The 23,277-nt window shown below is 62.9% G+C and overlaps 1 protein-coding gene across 1 annotated transcript; it reads left to right on the top strand.

Moving 5' to 3' along the window:
• Window positions 1–2,387: 2,387 nt before the first annotated feature.
• Window positions 2,388–21,390, top strand: GRK2 (G protein-coupled receptor kinase 2). Its single transcript, XM_088017872.1, has 21 exons — window positions 2,388–2,582; window positions 12,482–12,558; window positions 14,323–14,396; window positions 14,509–14,610; window positions 14,733–14,807; window positions 14,934–14,995; window positions 15,779–15,830; window positions 16,159–16,250; window positions 16,624–16,723; window positions 16,816–16,894; window positions 16,984–17,114; window positions 17,385–17,479; window positions 17,554–17,661; window positions 17,861–17,927; window positions 18,204–18,304; window positions 18,852–18,918; window positions 18,998–19,093; window positions 19,299–19,461; window positions 19,617–19,753; window positions 19,838–19,951; window positions 20,065–21,390. Exons 1-21 carry the CDS (start codon window positions 2,470–2,472, stop codon window positions 20,227–20,229), a joined length of 2,070 nt encoding a protein of 689 aa, XP_087873998.1. The 5' UTR covers window positions 2,388–2,469; the 3' UTR covers window positions 20,230–21,390.
• Window positions 21,391–23,277: the final 1,887 nt, after the last annotated feature.

The following is a 23,277-nucleotide window of genomic DNA, read 5'->3' as shown; positions in this document are numbered from 1 at the left end:
GGTGGGGACCCAGAGCCCCCTGCGCACTCCCCATTCTCAGCAGCTCCCAAAGTCCTTAGTAACTCCAGCAGGTCTGGATTGGGGAGCGGTGTCTCTGGTCAGGGCCTGCACCAGCGCAGCAACTATGGGGATCCTGAGAAGTGGGCAGGTTTAAGAAGATTCTCAGGCCAGACGAGAGGCTGTGGTGAGAGATTAGGCCAGGGGGCAAAGGAATTGTCAATTGTCAAGGATGATGCCTGGAGGGGGCGCCTGGGTGGCTCAGTTGGTTAAGCGACTGCCTTCGGCTCAGGTCATGATCCTGGAGTCCCGGGATCAAGTCCCCCATCGGGCTCCCTGCTCAGCGGGGAGTCTGCTTCTCCCTCTGACCCTCCCCCATCTCATGTGCTGTCTCTCTCTCATTCTCTCTCTCTCAAATAAATAAAATCTTTAAAAAAAAAAAAAAAAGGATGATGCCTGGAGTTCTGACCTGGGTATCTGGGGGGGTGGTAGTGCTGCCTACTGAGAGGGGACCTGATTATTTCTTTCTTTCTTTTTTTTTTTTAAAGATTTTATTTATTTATTTGAGCAAGAGAGAATGAGAGATAGAGAGCACGAGAGGGAGGAGGGTCAGAGGGAGAAGCAGACTCCCCGCCGAGCAGGGAGCCCGATGCGGGACTCGATCCCGGGACTCCGGGATCATGACCTGAGCTGAAGGCAGTCGCTTAACCAACTGAGCCACCCAGGCGCCCAAGGGACCTGATTATTTCTGATGTGCTCTGGTGCCGATCTCAGAAGGTAGCCTGAGAAACGCAGAGAAAAGGGCGCTTTGCTTTGCAAAAAGTGGTTACTGGCCCACAAACTGGCATGAAGCTTGAGCCCCATGTGCCCAGGACTGGGAAGGGATCTTGTCATCTTGGAAAGCAGAGAAAGACTCCAGAGAGGAGCATGTTGAGATGAGATAGGGGGTGCTGCTTTGAGACACATGGATTCCCCCCCACCCCCACCCCGAGTCCTCTCAGGGGAGTGAATTTCCCTTATCAGGCAGCACTGACCCTCCTTTGTCCTCCCAGGCTGAGAGAGGTTCGATTCCGTGTTGTGGAATCATGATGATTCCGTCAAGATTTCATGGATGGGTGGGGGTGCAGGCCAGGGACCTGGGTCTACAAGGGCGGGGGTGGGGTGGGGGGGGGCGCTGGCGCAGGGTCCTTCGTCCTCCGTGGGAATCCTGGGGCAAGAGCTGGGTCTAAAGCAGGAGGGGTGAGGGTTGGGGCTGAGGTAGGCCTGGAGCCTGACTGCAGTTGTCAAGTCCCAAATTCATGGGGACTTGTCAAGGGTTCTGGGTCCGGACTGGGTCCCTGGTTGGATATCCTGGTCCTGGGTCTGTGTTCGGAGTTCTTGTTATTGGTCTGGAACTCTGGTCTGGGGTTGATGGTCCAAGTTCAGGTCTGGTCCTTGTCTCCAAGTCCAGAGTTTAGGGCAATGACCATGGTCTGGGTCTGGGGTTGGCATCAAAGTTGGGGTTAGTAACCAGGATGGGATGAGTGTTTGAAGTCATGGTCCAAAAAACTAGATCTGGGGTCCTGTTGAGGGTCTGAGGTCAGTATCAAGGTCTGGGTGTGGAGCCAGGGCAGGACAAAGTGTTGTGATCTCAGGTCACAGAGTCTTAGACTGTGGTCCAAGGTCTGGGCTTGGGGTCCTGTTTGGAGGTTGGGGTCAGGAATGTTAGCCAGGTCTAACGTCAGGTCGTAGACTTCGACCAAGGTCCAGAAGTCAGGGGTTATGTCCAGGGTCTGAGGTCCAAGTCCTGGAGATCATGTTCTGAAGTGTCAAGTCTGGGGTGAGAGCCCGGGTCTACTGTGGAGTCCCGGATCCGATATGGGATCCGAGTTGTGGTCAAGGTCTGGGTCCAGGGTCTTCTTCGGTCCCGGGTTCCCGGGGAGTTCCAGATCTGGAGTCAGGGTCATGGCCCAGGTCGGGGTCGGGGTCGGGGTCGGGGTCGGGGTCGGGGTCGGGTCCCAGTCAGGTCTGAGAAAGGGTCTGCGCCGGGCCGCCGGGGGTCAGGCTCGGGCCAGCCTGCCGCGGCCTCCAGGGGGCGCCGCCGCCCGCCCGGCCTCCCGCCCGCCCGGCCCCTCGCGGGCTCGCTGGCGCTGTGCGCGGCAGGCGGGGCCGGAGGCGGCGGCGGCTCCGGGGCGCGGGCGGCGGTGGCGGCGGCGGCGGCGGCGGCGGCGGCGGCGGCGGCGGCGGCGGCGGCGGCGGCGGCGGCGGCGGCCCGACTGCAGTCCCGGCGGGAGCGGAGCGAGCCGGGGCCGGGCCCGAGCCGGCGCCATGGGGCGGCGCCGCCTGTGAGCCGCGGCGAGGGAAGCCGCGGGCGCCGAGCGGGGCCAGGCGGGCGGCGGCGCCCGAGGCCGACGGAGCGGCCGGGCCGGGCCGAGCGCGCCGAGCGGAGCGGAGCGGAGCCGAGCGGCGGGAGAGGCCGCCGCCGCCGCCAAGATGGCGGACCTGGAGGCGGTGCTGGCCGACGTGAGCTACCTGATGGCCATGGAGAAGAGCAAGGCCACGCCGGCCGCGCGCGCCAGCAAGAAGATACTGCTGCCCGAGCCCAGGTGAGGCGGCCGCCGGCCGGGCCCGCTCCCCGAAGCCCGAGCCCGCGGCCCCTGACCCCCCCCCCCACCCCGTGCCCCAGCCTCCGCTCGGGGCCCGGCCAACCCCGACCGGACCCCTCGGCCCCAGGCCCAGGGCACCTAAACCCGGAGCGCCGGGCCCCTGGCTCCCCGAGCCGCGCAATGCCCCCTGCCCCGCTTCCTCCCTTCCCTTCGTACACGCTGCCTGCCCTCGCCTCCGTCAGCCCCGCGCCCCTGCTCTCTCCCACGGGGGCCCCATGCTGCCCTCCGTGCCCCTCCCGGTAGCCCGTCGTCCCCGTGCGGCCCCCTCCTCTGCCTGCCACCGTCCCCCTGGCCTGACTCCCATCACCCATCCCTTTGCTTTCCCGACTCCCTGCACCCCGCCTTGGGTTCCACTACCCCCACTCCTGCCGCCTCTGGTCGACCCTTGTGTGAGGTTTGGGGGAGACAGCAAGTCTTCCCGGTCTTCCGCACACTTCTGGTGGGTCACCGGCTTGGGGTAGGGTTGAGAGTGCTTTGAGGGTCAGGGTGGTGGTGGGGAGCAGGGTGCGGTGTGTGCCCCCGGCCCGGTGGGGGTCCGGGGAGACACCCACTGCCCCTCACTCCTCCAGTCCCTCCTCTGGCGGGCCCTGCATGTGGTGCCCTGTGGGTGCCGTTGGCCAGAGGACATCGCTGCACCTCTGCAGCAGCTGGACCGCGGCGGCCACCTCTCCGGGAGACAACTGATGTCACCGCCCCTGGTATCGAAGTTTAAACTGTTCAGGATGTAGGCACATTCTGTTCAGTATGTGGACCATGGCTGAGGCTTGTCCAGCATTTTATGGCTTCCCGAGTGTTTTCCTATTGTTTGAGCCTCAAGGCAGCCCATGAGCAGGTAGGACAGGTGTGGTTTTGTCTCCGTGGAACAGGTGGGGAAGCTGAAGCCCCAGATGTGAGTGGCTTGCCCGGTGTCGCAGGTAATCCACGGTGGTGCCTGGTCACCAGATCAGGGCTTCTGGCTTCTACTTCCACGCAGGCCTGCGCCGGGGCCCGGCCGTTCAGCCTCTGTGGGAGCTGTGTGCCCCCCGTGATTGCTCATGCCTGGGAGTTGGCACGCTGGAAGGCTGGCTGGCCTGGGAGCCTGGGCGCCTGGGCCTGTCCTGGCTGTCGTGGTCTCATGTGACTTTGGGCAAGTCCCTTCCTGTTTCTCGGCCTCGGTTTTCTCATCTGTGAAATGTGGATAGCGTGAGATGGGGGTTGGGACCCTATGGCGGCCTGAGTGTTTGAAGCCAAGCCCAAAGCTGCCGGGAGTGCCGTGCCTACCTCTCCGGCGCCCTTCTCTGTGCCCTGTTCACTGGGTTTCGGATTGACTGAGCACCAGCCCTGGGAGAGGAAAATTGGTCTGCACTTTGAAAAGGCCGTTAGGGCCCTTTTTTTCTAAGACGTTTGCAATCAGATTTCTCAAAACAGGAACCAGGCTGACTGTCAGCTGGGGGCTGTCCAGGGAGCAGTGACAGAACAAAAATGAGTTCAGAAATGACAAAGCCACGAGGGAGGAAGCGGGGGGAGTCAACCTCTGGGGCTCACAACGGCTCTCCTTGATGGCTGGGGCCTTGAGACCCTCCTGCAGGTTGGAGTTCTGCGAGGTGTCAGGCAGAGCCTTTTCTGGAACTCTCTGTGTTTGGGTAATCTCTCCCCAGAATGCATTGCTCCTGATGGGGCCCCGCCTCGGGTTGGCTCTGCAGGTGTTAGAACCCTGAGAAACGAGCTGTTCCTCTTTTCCTGTCCCCTTTACCATCTGTGGTAGTGATGGTGCTGATAGGAAGGACGGTGGAAATTATAATAATTTATTATTTATTATGACATCTGTCATCTCAGTTGATCCAAAAACCAACTTGTGAAGTTGGCAGGGTCATGCCTTGCATGTAGTAGTTGCTCAGGAAACATCAGGACTAGGTGATGCCTGGAACCAGGCTGGGGGTCTTAGGGCAGCAGCAGGAGAACCGAGAGCCAGGTGCCATGGGTTCCCGTATGAGGTCACCATCCAGCAGCACAGCGTTGGACAGATTGCTCACGTCTGTGAGATGGGAAGAGGCTCTGGCAGTCCCTGTCACTGAGCTAAGGCCAGGCCTCTCCTACATCAGAGGACGCACCACCTTTTACTTTGTGCTTCGCCCACCCAGTGGGTCAAATGCCTCCTGCCCTGGAAGCTCATGATGACTGTGTCTCACGTTTGCCTAGCACTTTCCAGTTGGCAAAGCGGTTTTTACTCCCATTTTATTCTTCTCACAGCTGTGGGAAGCGGACACGGCAGGTGACGTTCTCCCATTTAATATTTGAAGCAACCGAGGCTCAGGGAAGGGAGGAGGCTTAGTCCTGGAGGTGAGCTGGAATTTGAACCCGGGTCTCTGGACCCCCTGCGATGCTTCATTTCCTCCACACACCCCTGTACACGTCTGCCCTCCCCTCCGGCACCCCTTGCCCAGGGAGCCGTGATCTCAGCCCCCTGGGCTGTCAGCGGCCCTGGTTCACAAGGCTCGGCCCCGACCCTGTCGTCTGGGACAGAGCGGAGCTGCTCTGGCAAAGCTAGAGCCTAGACGAGGCAGCTCGTGCCTGGGCTCACGGCTTCCCCTCACCCACAAGGGCAGGGTCCGGGACAAAGGCTGTGGTTTGTCCCTGACAAGGTGCCATTTGGAGCTGTTCCCACCTTGGGGTGGTCCATCTTGGCAGCCTCCCTGCAGCTGGTGCCCAGGTTGTGGCTTGGCCTGGAGCTGGGGCCGGCATCAGCTCTGACTTCTCAGGGCTAGGAGCTGGAGCTGCTGGGCAGGCACCGTGCCACTGGGAGTTGGCACAGGGTCCTCCCCTTCTGTCACCCTGTAGGATCGGAGGAAACAGACCCATTGCTCGGCCTTCTCATGGAAGGAGGCAGTGTTGTGTAGCTGGAAGATGGGAGACCCGGCTTCTGATCCCGCTGCAGTACCAGCCTGTCCCTTTTCCTGCCTGCGCCTGCCTCCGTTCCCAGCTCGGGGAAGCCAGGGGCCGGCCCTGCCCTGATGCCCTCGCCGTGCTCCCTCCGCTCTCCGGCCTGTGGTCTGTGCTTCTCCCCGAAGGAGCTGCTGTCTCCCTCCACCAGCAGCGGCCCTGTAATTACTGTCATTTGCTTAATATGACCACGGAGGCCATGTGTAATTACTCTCTGGGCTCCTGGCTGAGGAGCCTCGCTTGGGCGGTCCCAGGAGATGCCCCTGCTCTCCCTGGTGACAGTGGCAGCCCCAGCAGCAGATTGTCGGAGCCGCGTGCCTCTTGCAGCCTCCCATTTTCTTGGCTCTTTCCTGGTCCCTCCCCCACCATGGATTTCCTCCTTCCTGCCCCTTTCTGGCTTCCCTGTCTCCCAGACCGGGCCACTCACTCTTCCTCTGCTTCTTCATTCCTGTTAACTCTTTGCCTCCAGGACTTCCTGCTCTTGATTTGGGGGGGAGGGGGCGGGGAAGGGGTGCAGGGGAAGGTTTCCTCCCTTCCCCTTCCACTTCTCCATCACCAGCAAAACCCTGGTGTTTCCAGCCTTATCCCTCACCCAGAACTTTTCACCCCAGTAGTAGCTCAACTCCCCACTCCCCGAACAAGGTGATCTTGTCGGCTTGGCTCTCGGTCCCTTTGGGCCTTTGAGGCCCCTGCTTTCCTCAGGAATGGGTCTCTGGGATGTCTGTGCCCATCTGTTCTCCTTTCCAGAGCGTGGGGCTTCACATTTTTGCCATTACATTACTCACCCGCCCGCCCGCCATTCCCTCAGTAAGTGGATTTGAAGGGAGCGTGAGCATCACAGGTTGGAATCTGCAGGGGAATCTGGGCTCTGTCAAACCAGGAATAATGTGTCCTATTAATGCACGATCAATTCCTAGTAGTAAATTCCCGGTGACGTCAGGTGTAGGCACTCTGCAGCCGCGTTTCCTCCCCGCCCCGGGCACCCAGGGGCTGCGTGCACGCGCCTGGTGCTTCCAGGATATTATGCTTCTGCCTCAGAACAAACCGCAGAAGCCAGGAGCACGTGAGAGCCTTTCAGGAACGCACAGCCTCCTTTCACACCTGCCCCCTTCTTACTGTGGCCCCCAGGGGCCACTGTCCTCCCTGCTGGTCGCATAAGACAGACTTGGGTTCGAGTTACCGCTATTCTGTCTCAAGCAAGAGACCCTAAAAATGACCTGTTGGGCTGCAGCGTTTTTCCAAAACAATAACCTTCCTTCTTGGCATCGCTGCTCCCTCCAAGGGTAGCCTCTGTGTGGGCAGAGGAGCAGGGTTTCCGCTGCGAGTTTTCTGGTGTTGAAGTGTCGGCAGTGCTGTGTCTGAGTGGGGTGTTCTTGGACCCTGGAGGCCGTCGGGGTCGGGGTCGGGGACAGCCCCTTCCTGGAAACCCCGGGCCAAGGAGGCCTGGAACTTTGCTCTTGGTGCATTTTTCACGTAATAGCAAATTGCAGGGTGTGGTGCTCATGCCACGTTCGTACAGAAGCCGTGACGTGAGGCCAGACTGCCCCCTTGCCCCCTTCCGCACACCCTGCAGGGTGCCACTCTGCGGCCCCTGCACCGGTGGGAGCCGGACACGGTCCTTCGGACGTCTGCGGGGGAGGGGGGGGGCTTGTGTGTGTGCTGCCTGGCGGCTATTGTCGTCTCTTCCCGGGCCTGGCCCGGGGCTCGGGCTTCGGGCTTTCCCATCGGGTGTGTGGCCCTGTTCTCGAGCTCCGAGGACACTGGGAGCCCCAGGGAGAGTCACTGAGAAGTATTAATAAGAAGCCCCAGGGGACTTCCTCCTACTGCTGCCACCTCGGTGCCAGGTTTCCTGGAAATGCCACAGAGGAGCTGCAGCTGTGGCCACGGCCTCTGCTCCGTGGCTTGTGCTCCAGCCTTTCCCAGAGTGTGGCCGCACCAGACCCGCCAGGCCTCTAGCCCCTGTGCCAGCTTGCAGCGTCCTGGGGTTTCGCGACCCCGGCGTCCCTGTCACACAGGAGCTCGGGCACCATGGCCCCGGCCCGCCAGGTGCCGGACTCCTGGGAGCAGTGCTGCCCGCCGCCCACAGCACTGGCAGGGGATGGAGGGAAAGGCAGCCCGGGCACAAGTCTGGGGTCCTCGGGGACCCTGCCCCCAGCTCTCCTGCAGAGGTTGAGGGGAGGCCCCTGCCCGGCTGGACACCCTTTCTCAGGGAGACTTGGACGTTGTCTCGGTTTCTGGCCGCCAGCTCAGTGTGGGATGCGCGGCAAGCCGCTCGGCTTCTAGCCTAGATTTCTTCACCAGCAAAACAAGTGTGTTTGCTTCTGACCCCTGCTGTCCCTCCCAGCCCGCGCACAAGCTACTGTCTGTGACCCCGTGTGGGAGTCACCTGTGAGAGCCCAGATCAGCTCACCAGGCTTCTGTGCCACAGAGCAAGGGACTTTGCTTTTTTTCTGAACCACGTGGTTCCAGAAGCTACCGGAAGTTCTCCGCCACAGCCCTTACCGCCTTCCTGCCTGCCGTCCTGTCACCCCTGCCCGCACTCCGGGCTGGGAGGGAGGACATGCTCTCTCCCTCAGCGTCAGGCTTGGCCTGCTCCTCAGAGCAGCTGTGGCCCAAGCCAACGGCCCTGGCCATAGGCGGCCCCCCTGTCATGGCAGGGCCGGCCCTCCCGCCAAGGGGCCCTTGCTACTTTGTTGGGGCACGTATCAGGCTCTGCCCACCCCCCACCCGCCCCCCCACCCCCAGTCCCCGAGGCAGATCAGCATGAGTGTGTGAGGCTGGTCTGTGAGCAGAGGGGCCTTGCAGCCCCTCACCTGACCCGGGGGGTGCTCCTGGCCAGAGCGCGCCAGTGCGGTCGGGAGGCCCCCTGGCCATAGGACGTGGGAGGTGTGGAACAGAGACCCAAACAAGACTGAGTAGCTCGGGATCATGTTCTAGAAGAGGCACGGGCCGTGGGATCCCGGGAGGAGGGGACATGAGCTGACAGCTCTCACAGCAAGGCTGGCGTCTTGGGACAGTTCTTCTGCTGTGTCCTCTCAGGCTTTTTAAATGGACAGCACGGTGGGGGCGACTTCAGCAATTTGTTGACATCCTCATTTCACAGATGGGGAAACTGGGCGTTTAAAGTCTGTGACTAGGGCTGGCCTCCGGGGAAGGGGGCTGGGGCGAGCCATTTGGAGCTCTCTCTTCCCCAGAGAGACTGGGAGCCTCCGGGTCCTTCTGGCGGGGAAGAGGCAGGCATTTGGCTCTCCCGACAACGCAGAGTTGATCTGGCAGCCACGTGCTCCTGGATATCAGAGTTGTTGGCCTGGGCGGGGGCGGGAATGCTGCCCCGGGCTCGTCGCCACTCTAGACTCCACCAGTATCAGGGAGCGGGTGTTGGAGACGGAGGTGACCCAGCCCAGGAGGCCACCACCGCCTCCCGTGCCAACCTGTACTTGCCTCCCTGGTGGGAGTGTGTCCCGTAACATGTTTATCTAACCTGCCAGCCCCATAAGAACCGACAGGAAGCCCTAACGTTGTCGCTTTGGGGGCCTTCCATTCAAGGGCTCTGCTCAGTCTGATCTCATGTTTGGGTGGGGGGGGGTTGTTTATTTTATTTAGAAAACATTTTTTTCTTTTTAAGGAAGAAAGTGAGGTGCTGTGGGCTGGGAAGAGAGTTGTGGCCGTCCCTTGCAGCTTCGGAGGGGAGGCGGGGTCTGGTCACCCGGGCCCCACTTTCTGCTCTTTCCTGGGCTGAGCCCACAGCAGGGCTCCTGGGAAGGGAGAAGCCTGTGCTGGAGGCCAGCGCCCTGAGAAGCGACCATCCTGGCTCCCTCATCCGCAGGTCCTTGTCAAGAGTGCATTTCCCTGGCGAGTCCAGTTCACGGTTGTTCTGGGGGCCACCGAGTCCCGTGGTGGGAAGTGATGGGCATTCCCATTGTAGTGTCTTCGCTAAGCTGGTGCCAGTCTCGCTGACTTCCTCGAAACCAGTCTGGGGCTTAGGCAGGCTTCCCAGTGCCTATCACAGGGGCCGTGCCCAGCGGGCTGGTGGGGTCACCCTTCGCGGGCTGGAGTCACTTTGCCTGTCATCTGCATCCACCTGGCTGGGCCTCCCGCCTGACTGCATCTGACCGCCATCTGACCATTCACCTCCATGGAGGATTGACGTTTTGTGATATTTTTTTCCCACTTTATTACTTCGTCCATCCCCTCCTATAGACCAAAATGTCCCCAAACAGAGAATTGGGTGCAGACGTGGCGTGCCAAGAGCTGAGCCAAGGGGTGGTGAGGATCCAGCCTTCCTGGTCCACTTCACAGGTAGAATTCAGGCACTTGGCCCTTGTGGGGTTCCCAGGGCTCCGGGCTCGGACCCTCCCTCCTGGCCGCCTGGTCTCAAGACCCTGCCAGGCCTTCTCTGCCTTGCCCTGGGCCCTCGCTGCTGTGCCGCACCCCACACACCCCTGATCCGCCCCACTGTCCTCCCAAGAAGGAGGTCCTGCCCTCTCCCTCACAGGGAGAGGAGCCGTAGGGCTCCAGTCTCTCATCTGCAGGCCCCAGGGAAGGTTTTTCAAGCTCCTGCCGTGTGTGAAACAGAGTGGGCCTCCTGAGTGCCCTGCGTCCCTGTGAGTCCCGTGGAGCTGAGGAGATGTGTTCTTGTCAGTGGCTGGTGGATGTGAGCTGGTGTGGGGCACTCAGGAGGGGAGGGCATGCCGGCATGGGTGAGGGCCGCACCCTGGCCTCGGAGCCCCTGCGCAGGGCAGAGGGCATCCTTGCTTTCCCCAGGGGAACCAGCTCGGAGGTAGCGTGGGGCCACCGAGCCGCTGGCCCGTGGCTGGGAGCTCTCCCCTTGTTGGTTGGAGTCAGAGGCTGGGGACACAGGACGGCTGTCCTGGTCATCAGCACCCTTCTTCCTGTTGGAGACCGCTTTTGGAGGATGTCACAGCATCTTTCAGCCTCCGAGGGCCGGGAAGCAGGGGGAGGGAGTCATTGCTTAAGTATTGTGCTTCTGACGGCTCCGAAGAACGCTGCCCTGTTACCTCGGGCGGCCTTTCCTTGCATGGCTCAAACTTGAGCAGAGGCCTCGGGGGCTGGGGGCTGGGTAGGAGGAGAAGGAGAGTGCTGAGGGGAAAGGGGCAGGGGTCCCCCTGCCTTCTTGCCCAGGCCCAGGGGCTGGGCAGCGCCCCTGGGCCGCGCCGGCCCTGCCTGGAGCGCTTTCACCTCAGGCACCTCTTCGTGGCCGGAAGCCTGGCAGGCCCGGCCTGCTGTCGCCGCGGGCCCGAGCCTGCTCCCAGCCGTTTCTTCCCTTCCTTACTGGTCGTGCCTCTTGCGTCGTCCCCAGCTGGGCTTCCTCCCGTCTGCTCTGGACCGAGCCCCCTCCTGCCTGCTGGCCTCTTGCGCACCCTTGGCTGGGTCTTCCCCTGCTTGTCCGTACACCCCCCACCTGCCCTGGGCTGTGCCACCTGTTCGCTTCCTGTTTGCCCGGAGGACCCAGCGGAGCTCCTCGCCCACACAGCCTCTCCTGACGGCCCAGAGTACGCTCCCTTTCCCACATGGCTCCCATCAGGCTTTGGCGCACACCGTCTAGTGTCTTAGAGCCACAGATGCAGAACCTGCGCCCTGGGAGGGCCTGCCTAGAGGGCAGGGGTGCATGGAGCCTTCCAGTAGAGGATGTGCAGCAGGCCCCGGTGACCTGCGCTGGGCTCCAGGAGGGATGCAGTGAGGCGGGGGCACAGAGCCCGGACTCTCTCATCCCTGGTCCTCACCAGCCGCAGTGTCTTTCGTCAGCGGCCTGCCAGTGGTCTCTCATATCCTTAGGGCTGTGCGCATTGCGTGCGCTCAGGTGTGCCTGCCCAGCTTGGTCCTCAGTACAGGGTTGGAGTGTTCCTCGGGAGCTCGGGCTCCGGAAGGCCAGGCTGATTACAGCTGGCCAGCATGACAGGCAGACTGGCCGGGCTGGACTGCTCGTGGCCCAGGAGAGCGGAGGAGGGGACGGCAGGGTACCACTGGGGCGTGAAGGGTAGCCCCGCGTCGCCTGCTCAGACAGTCCTTGGTGTTAAGGGTGAGCTCTCTGATGGGGAGTGCTGGCTTGGGCTTCTGTGGCCACGACGGCCGGCCTCTCCCCTGCCCCTGCAGCCCTCCCGGGTGTGGCCTCTCCCCTGCCGCCCTCCCAGGCAGCCCAGGGGGAGGGGGCGCATGCTTAATTCAGAAGTTCGGGACAAGGAACTGAGGCTTGGTTTTTGTTTTGTTTTTACTTTGTAAAAACTTTGAGATAACGATTCACGTAACATAAAATTCATCTTTTTAAAGTGTACAATCCAGGACATTCTCTGCATTGCGCAACCCTTCCCCTACCTCATTCCGGAACATTTCTATCACCCCCAAAAGAATTCCCATACCTGGTGCAGTCACTCTTCTGTCCCCCAGCCCCTGGCACCCACTAATCTGCTTCCCGTCTCTGTAGATTTGCCTGTTCTGGACACGCGAGATAAGTGGAATCATAGAACTTGTGGCCTTTTGTGACTCTCTCTTTTCACTCAGCGTGCTGAGGTTCATCTGTGCGGTAGCATTTCTGTACATCAGCGCTTCGGCCCACTTTATGGCCAAGCGGGATCGTACTGGTAAGGTCAGGCCCCATCTAAGTTACCCATCATCTGCTGATGGTGAGGCCTGGCTTCTGAGGCTTGGCCGTGTTCCCGAAGCTGGCATGAGGCCGTACTGGGACCCGACTTCTGAGCAGCCACCTGCTGGCCACCCTAGCTTTGAGGGACAGAGCACGGGTGGGCAGGCCCAGGCTGGTGGCTGCCTTCCTGGAGGGAGCGGTGGTACTCTGCATTCCGGGAGAGGAAGCGGCGGGCTTCCAGGCCAGCAGGGCGGCGGGGCCTGGCGGGAGCCCCGGGAGTCCCGGGGGCTCCCGCTCACCGAGGCCCTCTGTCTCTCAGCATCCGCAGTGTCATGCAGAAGTACCTGGAGGACCGAGGCGAGGTGACCTTTGAGAAGATCTTCTCTCAGAAGCTGGGTGAGTCCATGCGGAGCTCCGCCAGCCCCGAGGACTTCCCACCACTGTCCAGCTGCCCAGGCCCTGGGGTGTGGGGGCAGGAGGACCCTCAGGCCGCTCTCCTGCCCGCCCCCCCAGCTGGCCAGCCTCTGTCCGTGTCCCCCTCCCCCCGCCCCTCCCTGGAGGTTTGGCAGGGCAGCAGCGAGCACCCCATCTCCCAGGGTGGCCTCGAACTGGCGTGCCTCCCAGCCCCTGGCTGTCGGCCCCGGGAGCCCCGTGAAGGGGGTGGGGGCCCAGCAGTCTTCCAGGACTGCCGGGGAAGTTCCTCCTTGGGGTTTTTGTTTGTGAGAGTTGCAGCTTCCCCTTGGCGCAGGCACAGCTGCTCCGGGGCCGTTGGTAGAACTGACAGGAAGGGGCGGGGCCCTTCCTGTGGCGCCTGCCGAGCTGTGGTCGTCGCCCCCGCCCCCATGGGCCCTCTTTGTGAGCAACCTGCTCTGGCTGGGCCCCTAGGATCCTCCTCCTCCGGTGCCCTTGTTTTAGCAGCCGCTGCTGCAGACCTGGCCCGCGGGGCGGGGCGGGGCTCCCGGAAGTCGGGCCCCAGGCCTGGCCGGGCTCGGGTCTGGCCTTCCTGAGAGCAGGATTTCAGCTCTGGAATGGGAGTGGGCGTGGGCCTGGCCTGGCCTGGCAGATCAGACCCTGGAGGGCAGTCTTGGGGAGTCAGTATATCAGGAAGCACAGTTTGGGTCCATGGCCTGTGCTGTGCGACCTCGGGCACATCGCTTCACATCTCTGTGCTTGTTGGTGTCCTCACCCGGGAATTAGGACTGAGAAGCCCTGTTGCCCGGGACTGTTGGAGGGCCGGATGCGTCGGCCTCAGTGAAAGCCCCTAGCCCACAGGGAAACCCAGGTCACAAGTTACTCAAAGTCCAGGCCACCCTTACCAGAGGTGATGGCTGTGTGCTCTGGCCGAGGTGCTCAGGCAGTGCCCCCAAAGAGACATGGACGCCATCCAGCACAAGCCTGGTCCCCCCATGTCAGGCTGGAGGGAGTGGGCACTGCCTTACTTCTGCTTTGAACCCGCAGGGCTGCTCTGAGGCCAGGCCTCCAGCCCCCATTCCCTGGGAGGGGTGAGGCCTGGCCTGCCCAGGGAAGGGGGAGGCCTCCTGGGAGCCCTTCCCGTAGCTTGTCCCACCTCTTACCTTCCCCAGTCACCCCTGGCCTGTGTTTCCCAGGACCTCCCATCTGGCAGAAGAGCCCCAAGTTCTACTCATGCCCACCTGACAGGCCTCCCGGAAGTCTGTTTCTGTAACTGTTTCTCAGGGCTGCTGTGAAAATCAGCCAGATACGGAGGGGGCACGATATGGGGGGGGGGGGTGGTCCAGGGAGAAGGCCCCCTGGAAGGCCGCCCTCCCCCTGCTGTGCTCTGGCCTGACCCAGGGGATCAGCACCCATACAGCCTGCCCAGTGGGCGTGTTGCCCTTGAGCAGCAGGTGCAGGCCCTGGACTGCAGCCAGAGGGTGGGTGGGCAGCCAGAGCCAGCCCGGAGCCTCCGCCTCCCCAGAGAGCCCATCACATCCCAGCCACCCCCCGAGGAAGCAGATTCTGGGAGGGGTAGGACTGAGAATCTTCAGTTTGTGGCAGCTTTGGAGGCCACCTTGCCCAGTCCCTGCCTAGGGCAGAGACCACCTCCGCCTCCTCCTTGGCCAGTTCTGCCCACGCCACCCACCATGAAGGGAAGGCCTCCAAGGGGTGTGGCTCCATGTGACCCGACCCCCTTGCTTTCAGGGTACCTGCTCTTCCGAGACTTCTGCCTGAAACACCTAGAGGAGGCCAAGCCCTTGGTGGAGTTCTACGAGGAGGTGAGGCCCCTGCTGCCTGGAGAGAGGGGAGGGGGTTGGGCTGCGTTCATTGAATCTGCAAGATGCCTGGCATTGGCGCCTCCATGTCACCTGTGGGGATCTCGTCGTCTAGATCAAGAAATACGAGAAGCTAGAGACAGAGGAAGAGCGCTTGGCTCGCAGCCGGGAGGTCTTTGACACCTACATCATGAAGGAGCTGCTGGCCTGCTCGCATGTGAGTGCCCCGGCCAGCTTGTCCTCAGGCCTAGACCCAAGTGCCGGCCCACAGCGGCCTGGGTGCTGGGATGGAATGAAAGGACCCTGCGGAGAATTCACAGCCACCTCTGTCTTCCCCAGCCCTTCTCGAAAAGTGCCACTGAGCACGTCCAGGGCCACCTGGTGAAGAAACAGGTGCCTCCGGATCTCTTCCAGGTGTGTACGGGGCCTATTCCCTTCTGCCTCCCGGCCCAGCCAGGGTCACCCTTGGGCAGCTGAGGTCACGGGGCGTGGTCACCTCCTAGTCTGGCTCAGTCACCAACCTCCAGCTTCCTCCCTTAGCCATACATCGAAGAGATTTGTCAGAACCTCCGAGGGGATGTGTTCCAGAAGTTCATCGAGAGGTGAGAGCCGGGCACGTGCGGGAGGGGAAGGTGAGGAAGAGGCTATTCTGAGAGGGTGTGCATGGTGTGCAGGAGAAAAGCCAGCCTGCTTCAGGCCCGGGGCGTGCGGGTGCCTGGGCCCTACTAGTGGCCCTGTACAGACGCTCCTCAGAGGTCGGACGGGCTCCCAGCCGGCACTTCCTGCACACTCCCGCCCTGCCCTTCTTAGCCCCAGGCATCTCCGAGCCTGTCCCAGGGGATTCTCCAGGGAGCAAGAGACCACCTAAGTGTCTTTCCTTCCCATGGACTGTTTAGCACCTTGCTGGGCCCAGGAAGAATCGGGGCCATGGTAGGGGTGGTCACAAAAGGGACACACTGTCCTCCACTGTGGCCCTCATGGCCGGAGCTGGCCTGGTGGGTGGGAGCTGTAGGCTGACTTCAGCTTGATGTAAAGAACAGCTTTTGAGGGTCCCAGCTGCCCAGCCGTGGAGTGGGAGCCTCGGGGCGGCGGGGGGCGGTGAGTGCCGTGTCGCTGGAGGCGTGCAAGCAGGGCTGAGATGAGCATCGTCAGAGCTACGGTAGCAGGAGTTCTGGGTCAGACCAGAGGACCTCTTGTCCAAGCTTATCTGAAACCCGACAGCAGGTGGCCAGGCCCCACGTGGGCCGGCGCTCTGCCTAGGCAGTCCAGGAGGGGACACACTGAGGCTCGGGACTGTAGGCGGTGGCCATGATATGGGGTAGGCTTTCTCCTGGCATCATTTTGCTTTCTGAAGCTCATCGGAGCCCCGGGTTCTTCTCTTACAGTGATAAATTCACACGGTTTTGCCAGTGGAAGAATGTGGAGCTCAACATCCATGTGAGTGGGCTGGAGGCCGTGGAGGACTGTGCTCCCCCCCCCCCCGCTTGCCCTCCCCAGGCTTGATCAGGGCTCGGGGCGGGGGGAGGGGTGGGGGGGCCAGGGGAGTCTGCCCTTCAGCCCCCAGGGCGGTGGCCGGGGGGGGGTCTGTGCCAGGATCCCAGTGGGGGTGGTTCAGGGCAGGTAAGTGTGTGGTGAGGGGGGCCCAGTGTATACCCCCACCCCCCGGCGTGGGACTGGCCCCCTGCTGCCTGGGTGTCTTTGCCCCGAGGCAGGGCCCGGGCAGCCCGCAGTGACCCCTGTTGTTTGCCCCCCCTCCCCCCCACAGCTGACCATGAACGACTTTAGCGTGCACCGCATCATCGGGCGAGGGGGCTTCGGCGAGGTCTACGGGTGCCGGAAGGCTGACACGGGCAAGATGTGAGCACCGGCTCGGAGCCAGCGTCGAGCGGGGTGCCTGAGAGAAGGGAGGGCTCCCTGGGGAGGTCCGTGGGGATTGGGGCCCCCAGGTACCAAGTGAGCAGATCTCTGCAGAGGGCTCCTGTTTTCCTCCGTCCTCACCCCACAGACCCCCAGAGCCCCTGACTCACCAGCACTTTCTCCTGCCGTCTTTCTGTCTTGACTCAGATGTGTCTTATGCTTGTTGCAGTGTCTAGTCTTCACTGCAAGAGCCCTGAGGACTGCCCCTCGCCCCTGCTGACCCCCAGATGCAGCCCTGGGCTCTGCACTGAAGGTGCGGGTGGACTGACTGACCGACCGGCACCCCCCCTTCCCCTCCCCTCTCCCCAACCAGGTACGCCATGAAGTGTCTGGATAAGAAGCGCATCAAGATGAAGCAGGGGGAGACCCTGGCCCTGAACGAGCGCATCATGCTGTCCCTCGTCAGCACTGGGGTGAGCCGGGAGGGCCCGGGCTGGTCCCCACGGCAGCCTTTGGTTCTGGAGCCGGTGCAGCCCCTGCTGACTCCCCTCCCATGCCCTCCTAGGACTGCCCGTTCATCGTCTGCATGTCATACGCGTTCCACACGCCGGACAAGCTCAGCTTCATCCTCGATCTCATGAACGGTGAGTGCGTGGCCTGGCCCCAGGTGGACCCCGGGCCCGGGGGCTGGCCAGCGAGCTGAGCGCCGCCCCTGCGGGGCTGCCTCCCCCAGGCGGGGACCTGCACTACCACCTGTCCCAGCACGGGGTTTTCTCTGAGGCCGATATGCGCTTCTACGCCGCCGAGATCATCCTGGGCCTGGAGCACATGCACAGCCGCTTTGTCGTCTACCGGGACCTGAAGGTGAGGCTCCGTCCCCCGTCCCCCCCCCCCCCCCCCGGTGTGACGGGCACAGGGCCTCCAGGGGCCAGCCGGCCTCCCTTCCTCACCCTGCCCGCCGCCGAGCCGTTTTCCTGATTCCGGTTGTCATTCGGGGAGGGAGAAGACCCTGCCCGGGGCCTCGTCCCTGGACACCCGTGACCCCCTAGAGTGACCTGACCCTAGCTGGCATCTTGCCTGGCCAGACCATGTCCTGAGCTGCCCCGGAGGCAGCTCACTAGGCTTCCTCCACAGCCAGCCAACATCCTCCTGGACGAGCATGGCCACGTGCGCATCTCCGATCTGGGCCTGGCCTGCGACTTCTCCAAGAAGAAGCCCCACGCCAGCGTGTGAGTGCCCGGCCCCCCACTCTCCCTTCCTGCACCCTCCGCCCGACCCACTCACGGCCTCCTTGCTTCCACAGGGGCACCCACGGGTACATGGCCCCCGAGGTCCTGCAGAAGGGCGTGGCCTATGATAGCAGTGCTGACTGGTTCTCCCTGGGCTGCATGCTTTTCAAGTTGCTGCGGGGGTAAGTGTTCTGTCCCAGGCGGGCGGTGGGAGGGGACAGAGAGGACCTCTTCCCGAGTCCAGGTAGCGGCCTAGGGGAGGGGAGCCCACAGCTGCCTGGGTGTTAGGGTGGCACCGTCTCTGGCTTTAGATGAGTATCGTTGCTGCTGCCTGCCTCAGTTTCCCCATTCCTGCCCTCTGACCTTGTGTTTCCTGTCCAGGCACAGTCCCTTCCGGCAGCACAAGACCAAAGATAAGCATGAGATTGACCGCATGACATTGACAATGGTGAGTGTAGGGAGGCTGGGTGGAGTCCACGGGGGGCCAGGGTGGGGCTGGGGTCTCCTGTGCGTGTCTGGGTCGTGGACTCTTGGTTCTCACCAACGAACAACAAACTCGGCCACTCATCCTTACTCTGGCCTCCTGCCCCAGAGGCTCCCCGTCCCTGTGTTGTCAGAACAAACATGCCTGCTGGGGTGAGTGAGGAAGCTGGGCGCTGTCTCTCTCCCTGCCGGGGGCCAGGACTCTTCTTCGGCCCCTGCCAACGTCCGCTCCTCCCTGCAGGCTGTGGAGCTGCCCGACTCCTTCTCCCCTGAGCTCCGTTCCCTGTTGGAGGGGCTGCTGCAGAGGGATGTCAACCGGAGACTGGGCTGCCTGGGCCGAGGGTGAGTGCCTGAGGCCAGGGCCACTGTCCCAGGCCCTCCCTCCCTGCCAGGGCCGTGCGGACATGCCGCTAGGCCGGCCTGAGGGTGAGGCCTGTGTCCCGTCACCCGATCCCCCTCCTGGTGCTAGCCTCCTTTGAGGAGCTCACGGGCTGGGGCGTGACCAGCCCCGTCCGGTGTTCTCAGGGCAGGGCTGCCTGGGGTCGCAGCTGCCGGAGCTGGCGGGGGGGACCGGCTTCCAGAAGGGGCCCCTGTAACAAAGATGGTGATGATAACGATGACGACAAGAGCTTTTGGTGTTTATTAAACATTTACTGAGTGCTGGGCGTGATGTTGCAAGATTTACAAATGTGAAAACTCACAACAGCCCTAGGGTGTGGGAACTGTTGCTCTCCCCGTTTTAGAGATGAGGAAACAAGCTGAAGTTTAAGGAACTAGCGCAAGGTGACGGAGCCAAAGAATGGCTGGCCTCGGAGTTAGCCTGGGTCACCTGCTCCAGCGCCCAGATGTGCCCCCCGCCCCCGGCCTGATGCCCCGCATCTCCCCACAGGGCCCAGGAGGTGAAGGAGAGCCCTTTCTTCCGCTCCCTGGACTGGCAGATGGTCTTCTTGCAGAAGGTACCAGCCAGGGCTGGGGCCAGGCGGGCGCGCCCGAGCCCCTGCCCGGTGCTGACGCCCAGCCCGTGTTCTGCCACAGTACCCTCCCCCGCTGATCCCCCCTCGAGGGGAGGTGAACGCTGCGGACGCCTTTGACATTGGCTCCTTTGATGAGGAGGACACAAAAGGAATCAAGGTACTGGGCCTGCCCCGGCCTCTCCCACCTGAGCCCTGATCCTGGCCTGCCCGGCTCCATCAGTGGCTGGGCCTCGGGCTCCTCCTCCCCAGATATGCCTGGCGTGGGGGGGGGTGGGGGGGGCTGTTGGACCGGATCCCCCCACCCCCCCCGCCTGGGAGCCCCCGTGGCTGACAGGTGTCTGTGCCCTGTCTCCTCATCGAAGTTGCTGGACAGTGACCAGGAGCTGTACCGCAACTTTCCCCTCACCATCTCCGAGCGGTGGCAGCAGGAGGTGGCTGAGACGGTCTTCGACACCATCAATGCCGAGACGGACCGGATGGAGGCCCGCAAGAAAACCAAAAACAAGCAGTTGGGCCACGAGGAAGGTGAGGGTTTGCGGCTGCCGGGGACACCCACTGCTTATTTAGAGACGAGAAATAGGCTCAGGGTTCGGGAAGCCACCCGAGGTGACAGCGGGTGCGGCCAAACAGGGATTCAGACCCCGCGCGGGCCTGGCTGAATTCTCAACTCTCCTCGGCAGACTACGCCCTGGGCAAGGACTGCATCATGCACGGCTACATGTCCAAGATGGGCAACCCCTTCCTGACCCAGTGGCAGCGGCGGTACTTCTACCTGTTCCCCAACCGGCTGGAGTGGCGGGGCGAGGGCGAGGCCCCGGTAAGAAGCGGGCTGGGGGCAGGGTGGGGGGGGGGGGCGGTCCTGCGTTCTCACCGCCCCTCCCCGCCCCCTCCCCCCCTGCAGCAGAGCCTGCTGACCATGGAGGAGATCCAGTCCGTGGAGGAGACGCAGATCAAGGAGCGGAAGTGCCTCCTTCTCAAGATCCGTGGTGGCAAACAGTTTGTGCTGCAGTGTGACGTGAGTGGGGCCGGGGGCCAGGGGGCGGTACAGGTTGGGGACCTAGCCGGGGGGGGGGGGGGGGGCGGGGGGGCGGCCCTCCACCTGACGCCCCCCCTCCTCCGTGCCCTCAGAGCGACCCTGAGCTGGTGCAGTGGAAGAAGGAGCTGCGCGACGCCTACCGCGAGGCCCAGCAGCTGGTGCAGCGCGTGCCCAAGATGAAGAACAAGCCGCGCTCGCCCGTCGTGGAGCTGAGCAAGGTGCCACTGGTCCAGCGCGGCAGCGCCAACGGCCTCTGACCCGCCCGCCTTTTATAAACCTCTAATTTATTTTGTCGAATTTTTATTATTTGTTTTCCCGCCAAGCGGAAAAGGTTTTATTTTGTAATTATTGTGATTTCCTGTGGCCCCAGCCTGGCCCAGCCCCCAGGGGGGGCCCCGCTTGCCTTGGCTCCTGCTGCCACCAACCCAGCCACTGTCCAGCTGCCCTCAGCCTTGACCCTCCAGGGCCCTCCCCTCCCAGTGTCTTCCCGCGGAGGGGCGGGGGCGGGGGTGGGGCAGCAGCCCCGGCAGCCCTCCTGGCCCTTCCCCGGGGATGATGTCACACCAGGTTGTGCCCCCTCAGGCTCTGGGCTGTGCTCTGAGGGTGGCCCAACGTCCCCTACCCCGGGGGAGGCCGCAGCACAGGGACACTACTTGAATTTTCCCACCGCAGCCCCTCCCGTGCCAGGGGCGCAGTCCTGCACTGTCCCGTCCTCTGGCCGGTTGGTGGAGGAGGGGCCCACGATCTCCCTGACCCCAGGGCCTCGCCGCAGCGACTTGAGCTCGTGTGCCCTTGCTCGGGAAGAACCCCGGTGTCACTGGCTGGCTGCCTCCATCCCCACTGTCTGCGGACCCCGAGGGGCTCGGCCAGGAGGGTGGCATTGGCAGCAGGTCCCGCTGCCCCCCCTGCAGTGCCCCCTTTCTCCCACACCAAGCGCCCGGGCTCAGGGACCACAGAAAGGCAGCTGTGGGCTGTGTTACACTGGCCTCGCCTGGCCCCGAGGTCCCCTGCCACCCCCCACCCCCCTTCCCCGGGCTGGGCCAGGCCTCATCTGCCCAGGACCAGGGGGGGACCAGCCTGGACAGGCCGGGCAGCACAGCGAGAGGGGCCAGGTGGGGCCAGCCCTCGCCTCTCCCGGCCGGTCAGTGTGCCCCCCGGGCTGTCCAGCCCCACAGCCCCATGTCCCGTCAGTGCCACTGCCCCCCCCCCGCCCGCCGCATGTCCCCTTGTGCCAGTCGCGCTGCCCTGTGTGGTGTCGCGCCCTCTCCCCGACCCCCCCCCCCCGACCCCTGGGGCTGGGTTGGCGCACCCTCCCGTGCCATCTACTCACTCCCCGGGGTGTTCCTTCGCCGATTTTTGAATGTGATTTTAAAGAGTGGAAAATGAGACTATGCGTTTTTATAAAAAATGGTGCCTGACTTGGCTGTGTCTGATTCTTTTGTGCCCAGTCACCGTTTTCAGCTAGCACTGGGCCGGGTCTCGGGGGCACCGGGTCCCCTGCACTGCCACGCCAGGCGTCCAGGGCCAGGCTGCTCTGGCCCCGCCCCTCTTTGGGGCGGGGGCAGGGGGTCCACTGCTCTCCCACCCCCCACCCCCCCAGCTCGTCCTCCCACGCTAGGGGAGCAGAAGCCGTCTTCTGCCCGCTCTCCAGGGAAGCAGGAAGAGGTGCCTGCAGTTCGGTGCTTGGTGTCCCGTGTGGACTGGCTGACTGAGCACCCCGGCTCGCCAGGCACTGTGCTGAGGACACCCTCCGGGCAGTCCGACAAGCACCTCTGTCCTTGGGGGTCACACGGCAGCCTCTGGGCCCTTGGACCTGCCTGGCTTTAGCCTCCTCTCTTGGCTTGCTGCCCTGTAAGGGTCTCTGAGGCCCGAGGGATGCCTCAGCATCGGGCCCTTCCCCGGAGGCCCTGCTCCACTTGGTTTCCCCCATGTCCTTGCCCTTCAGGCCCCCCCAGGGGATGTCTGTTGCTGTCCGCTCCATGCGGGGCTCTGCTGGGCAGGGCTGAGGGGCCTACGTGCAGGAAGGCTGCTGGGGGTGGGGTGCTCTGGAAGTAGAGGCTGAGTCTTCGGAGGGAAAGGCCTTTGGGCTGGGCCCGCAGCGCGGGGGCGGGGAGCTGGGGAGGATGTTCCCGATGCAGGGAACGGCCAGGCAGTCAGGAGTGGCTTAGGTTAGGAGCACTGTGGGAAGGAGCCAGCCTGGGAGGCCCTGAAAACCAGGCTAAACCTGGCCCAGAGCCCGGGGCGCACTTAGTGATAAAGATGTGAGCGGACGTGGGGTCTGAACTTGGAGAGGCCCTGGGAATCCCTGAAGGCTCTGGACAGGCTGGGTGATGAGGGCGGACTGATCGATGCCCATGAGGCAGGGACGGAGGCAAAGGATAGGAAGCAGGGAGACAGGCTAGGGGCCACTGCTTGTCCAGGGAAGAAATGCAAGGACAGGAAGAACACGGCCCACCAGGAATGGGCCCCACTCGGGGACGACAGAGAGGTGGGAGTCCAAGAGGGCCCACAGGGAGGTCTATGGCACATTCAGAGGACCGCCAGGGAGTGCAGCCCCGGGGGAAAGAGGGTGAATGTGACCAGATCTGGTTTTAGGTAATGCTAACGGGATAGCATAGGACACCGGGCACAGAGATGTCCCAGAGGGAGCTGAAATGCAGTCCTGGGGATGGCGTCAGGGTTGACAGTGGAAACAGGCTTTCAGCAGGGGGGACGCCCCACTTGGGGGTTGGAGAGGGAGAAGGGGTCCTGGAAGAGGGCTGAGGAGACAGTGGAATTAGGATTCATGCCGGTGGAGAGTTGGGTGCCAGGCTGCAGAAATCAGGAGGGGCCCGGCGGGAGAACATGCCCTTAGATTTGGGTTGAAGAAGCTGGGGGAAGGGAGAGCCCTTTCCAAGGAAGGTGGAGGCTAGAGAGGGCTGCCGCGGGGTAGTGTGGCCGGATGTCCAGTCCTGGACACTCGGAGGCCTTCGAGCTGCTCTAGAGCCAAGGACTTCACAGCGACCTGATGACACCACAGGGCAGAGTGGCAAAGATCCCAGATAGCACGGGAGCCGCCTACCCACACCGAGAGGGCAGGGTGAAAATGGCAACCAGGCCCTCCCAGCCCAGAGGCTCAGTTCAAACTTCTAGAAGAAATATGTAGGCAGTTATCTTACCAATAGGGAGACTGAGACCAGAGGGTCAGCCTTGGCCAAGCCTGGCGGCTGCCTCACCACCTACCAACACCAGACCCCAGGCTGCGGCCAGGGTAACAACGACAGAGCTCAGGCGGCTGAGGCCTGCACTCTAGTTCCGGTGTGGGT

This window comes from Eumetopias jubatus, unplaced genomic scaffold (assembly GCF_037043125.1).
Source record: "Eumetopias jubatus isolate StellerSeaLion01/CBP00866 unplaced genomic scaffold, mEumJub1_p1.0 scaffold_13, whole genome shotgun sequence".
Taxonomy (NCBI): domain Eukaryota; kingdom Metazoa; phylum Chordata; class Mammalia; order Carnivora; family Otariidae; genus Eumetopias; species Eumetopias jubatus.
The sequence above is the reverse complement of the archived record's forward strand: the minus strand, read 5'-3'. Positions and strand labels throughout refer to the sequence as shown.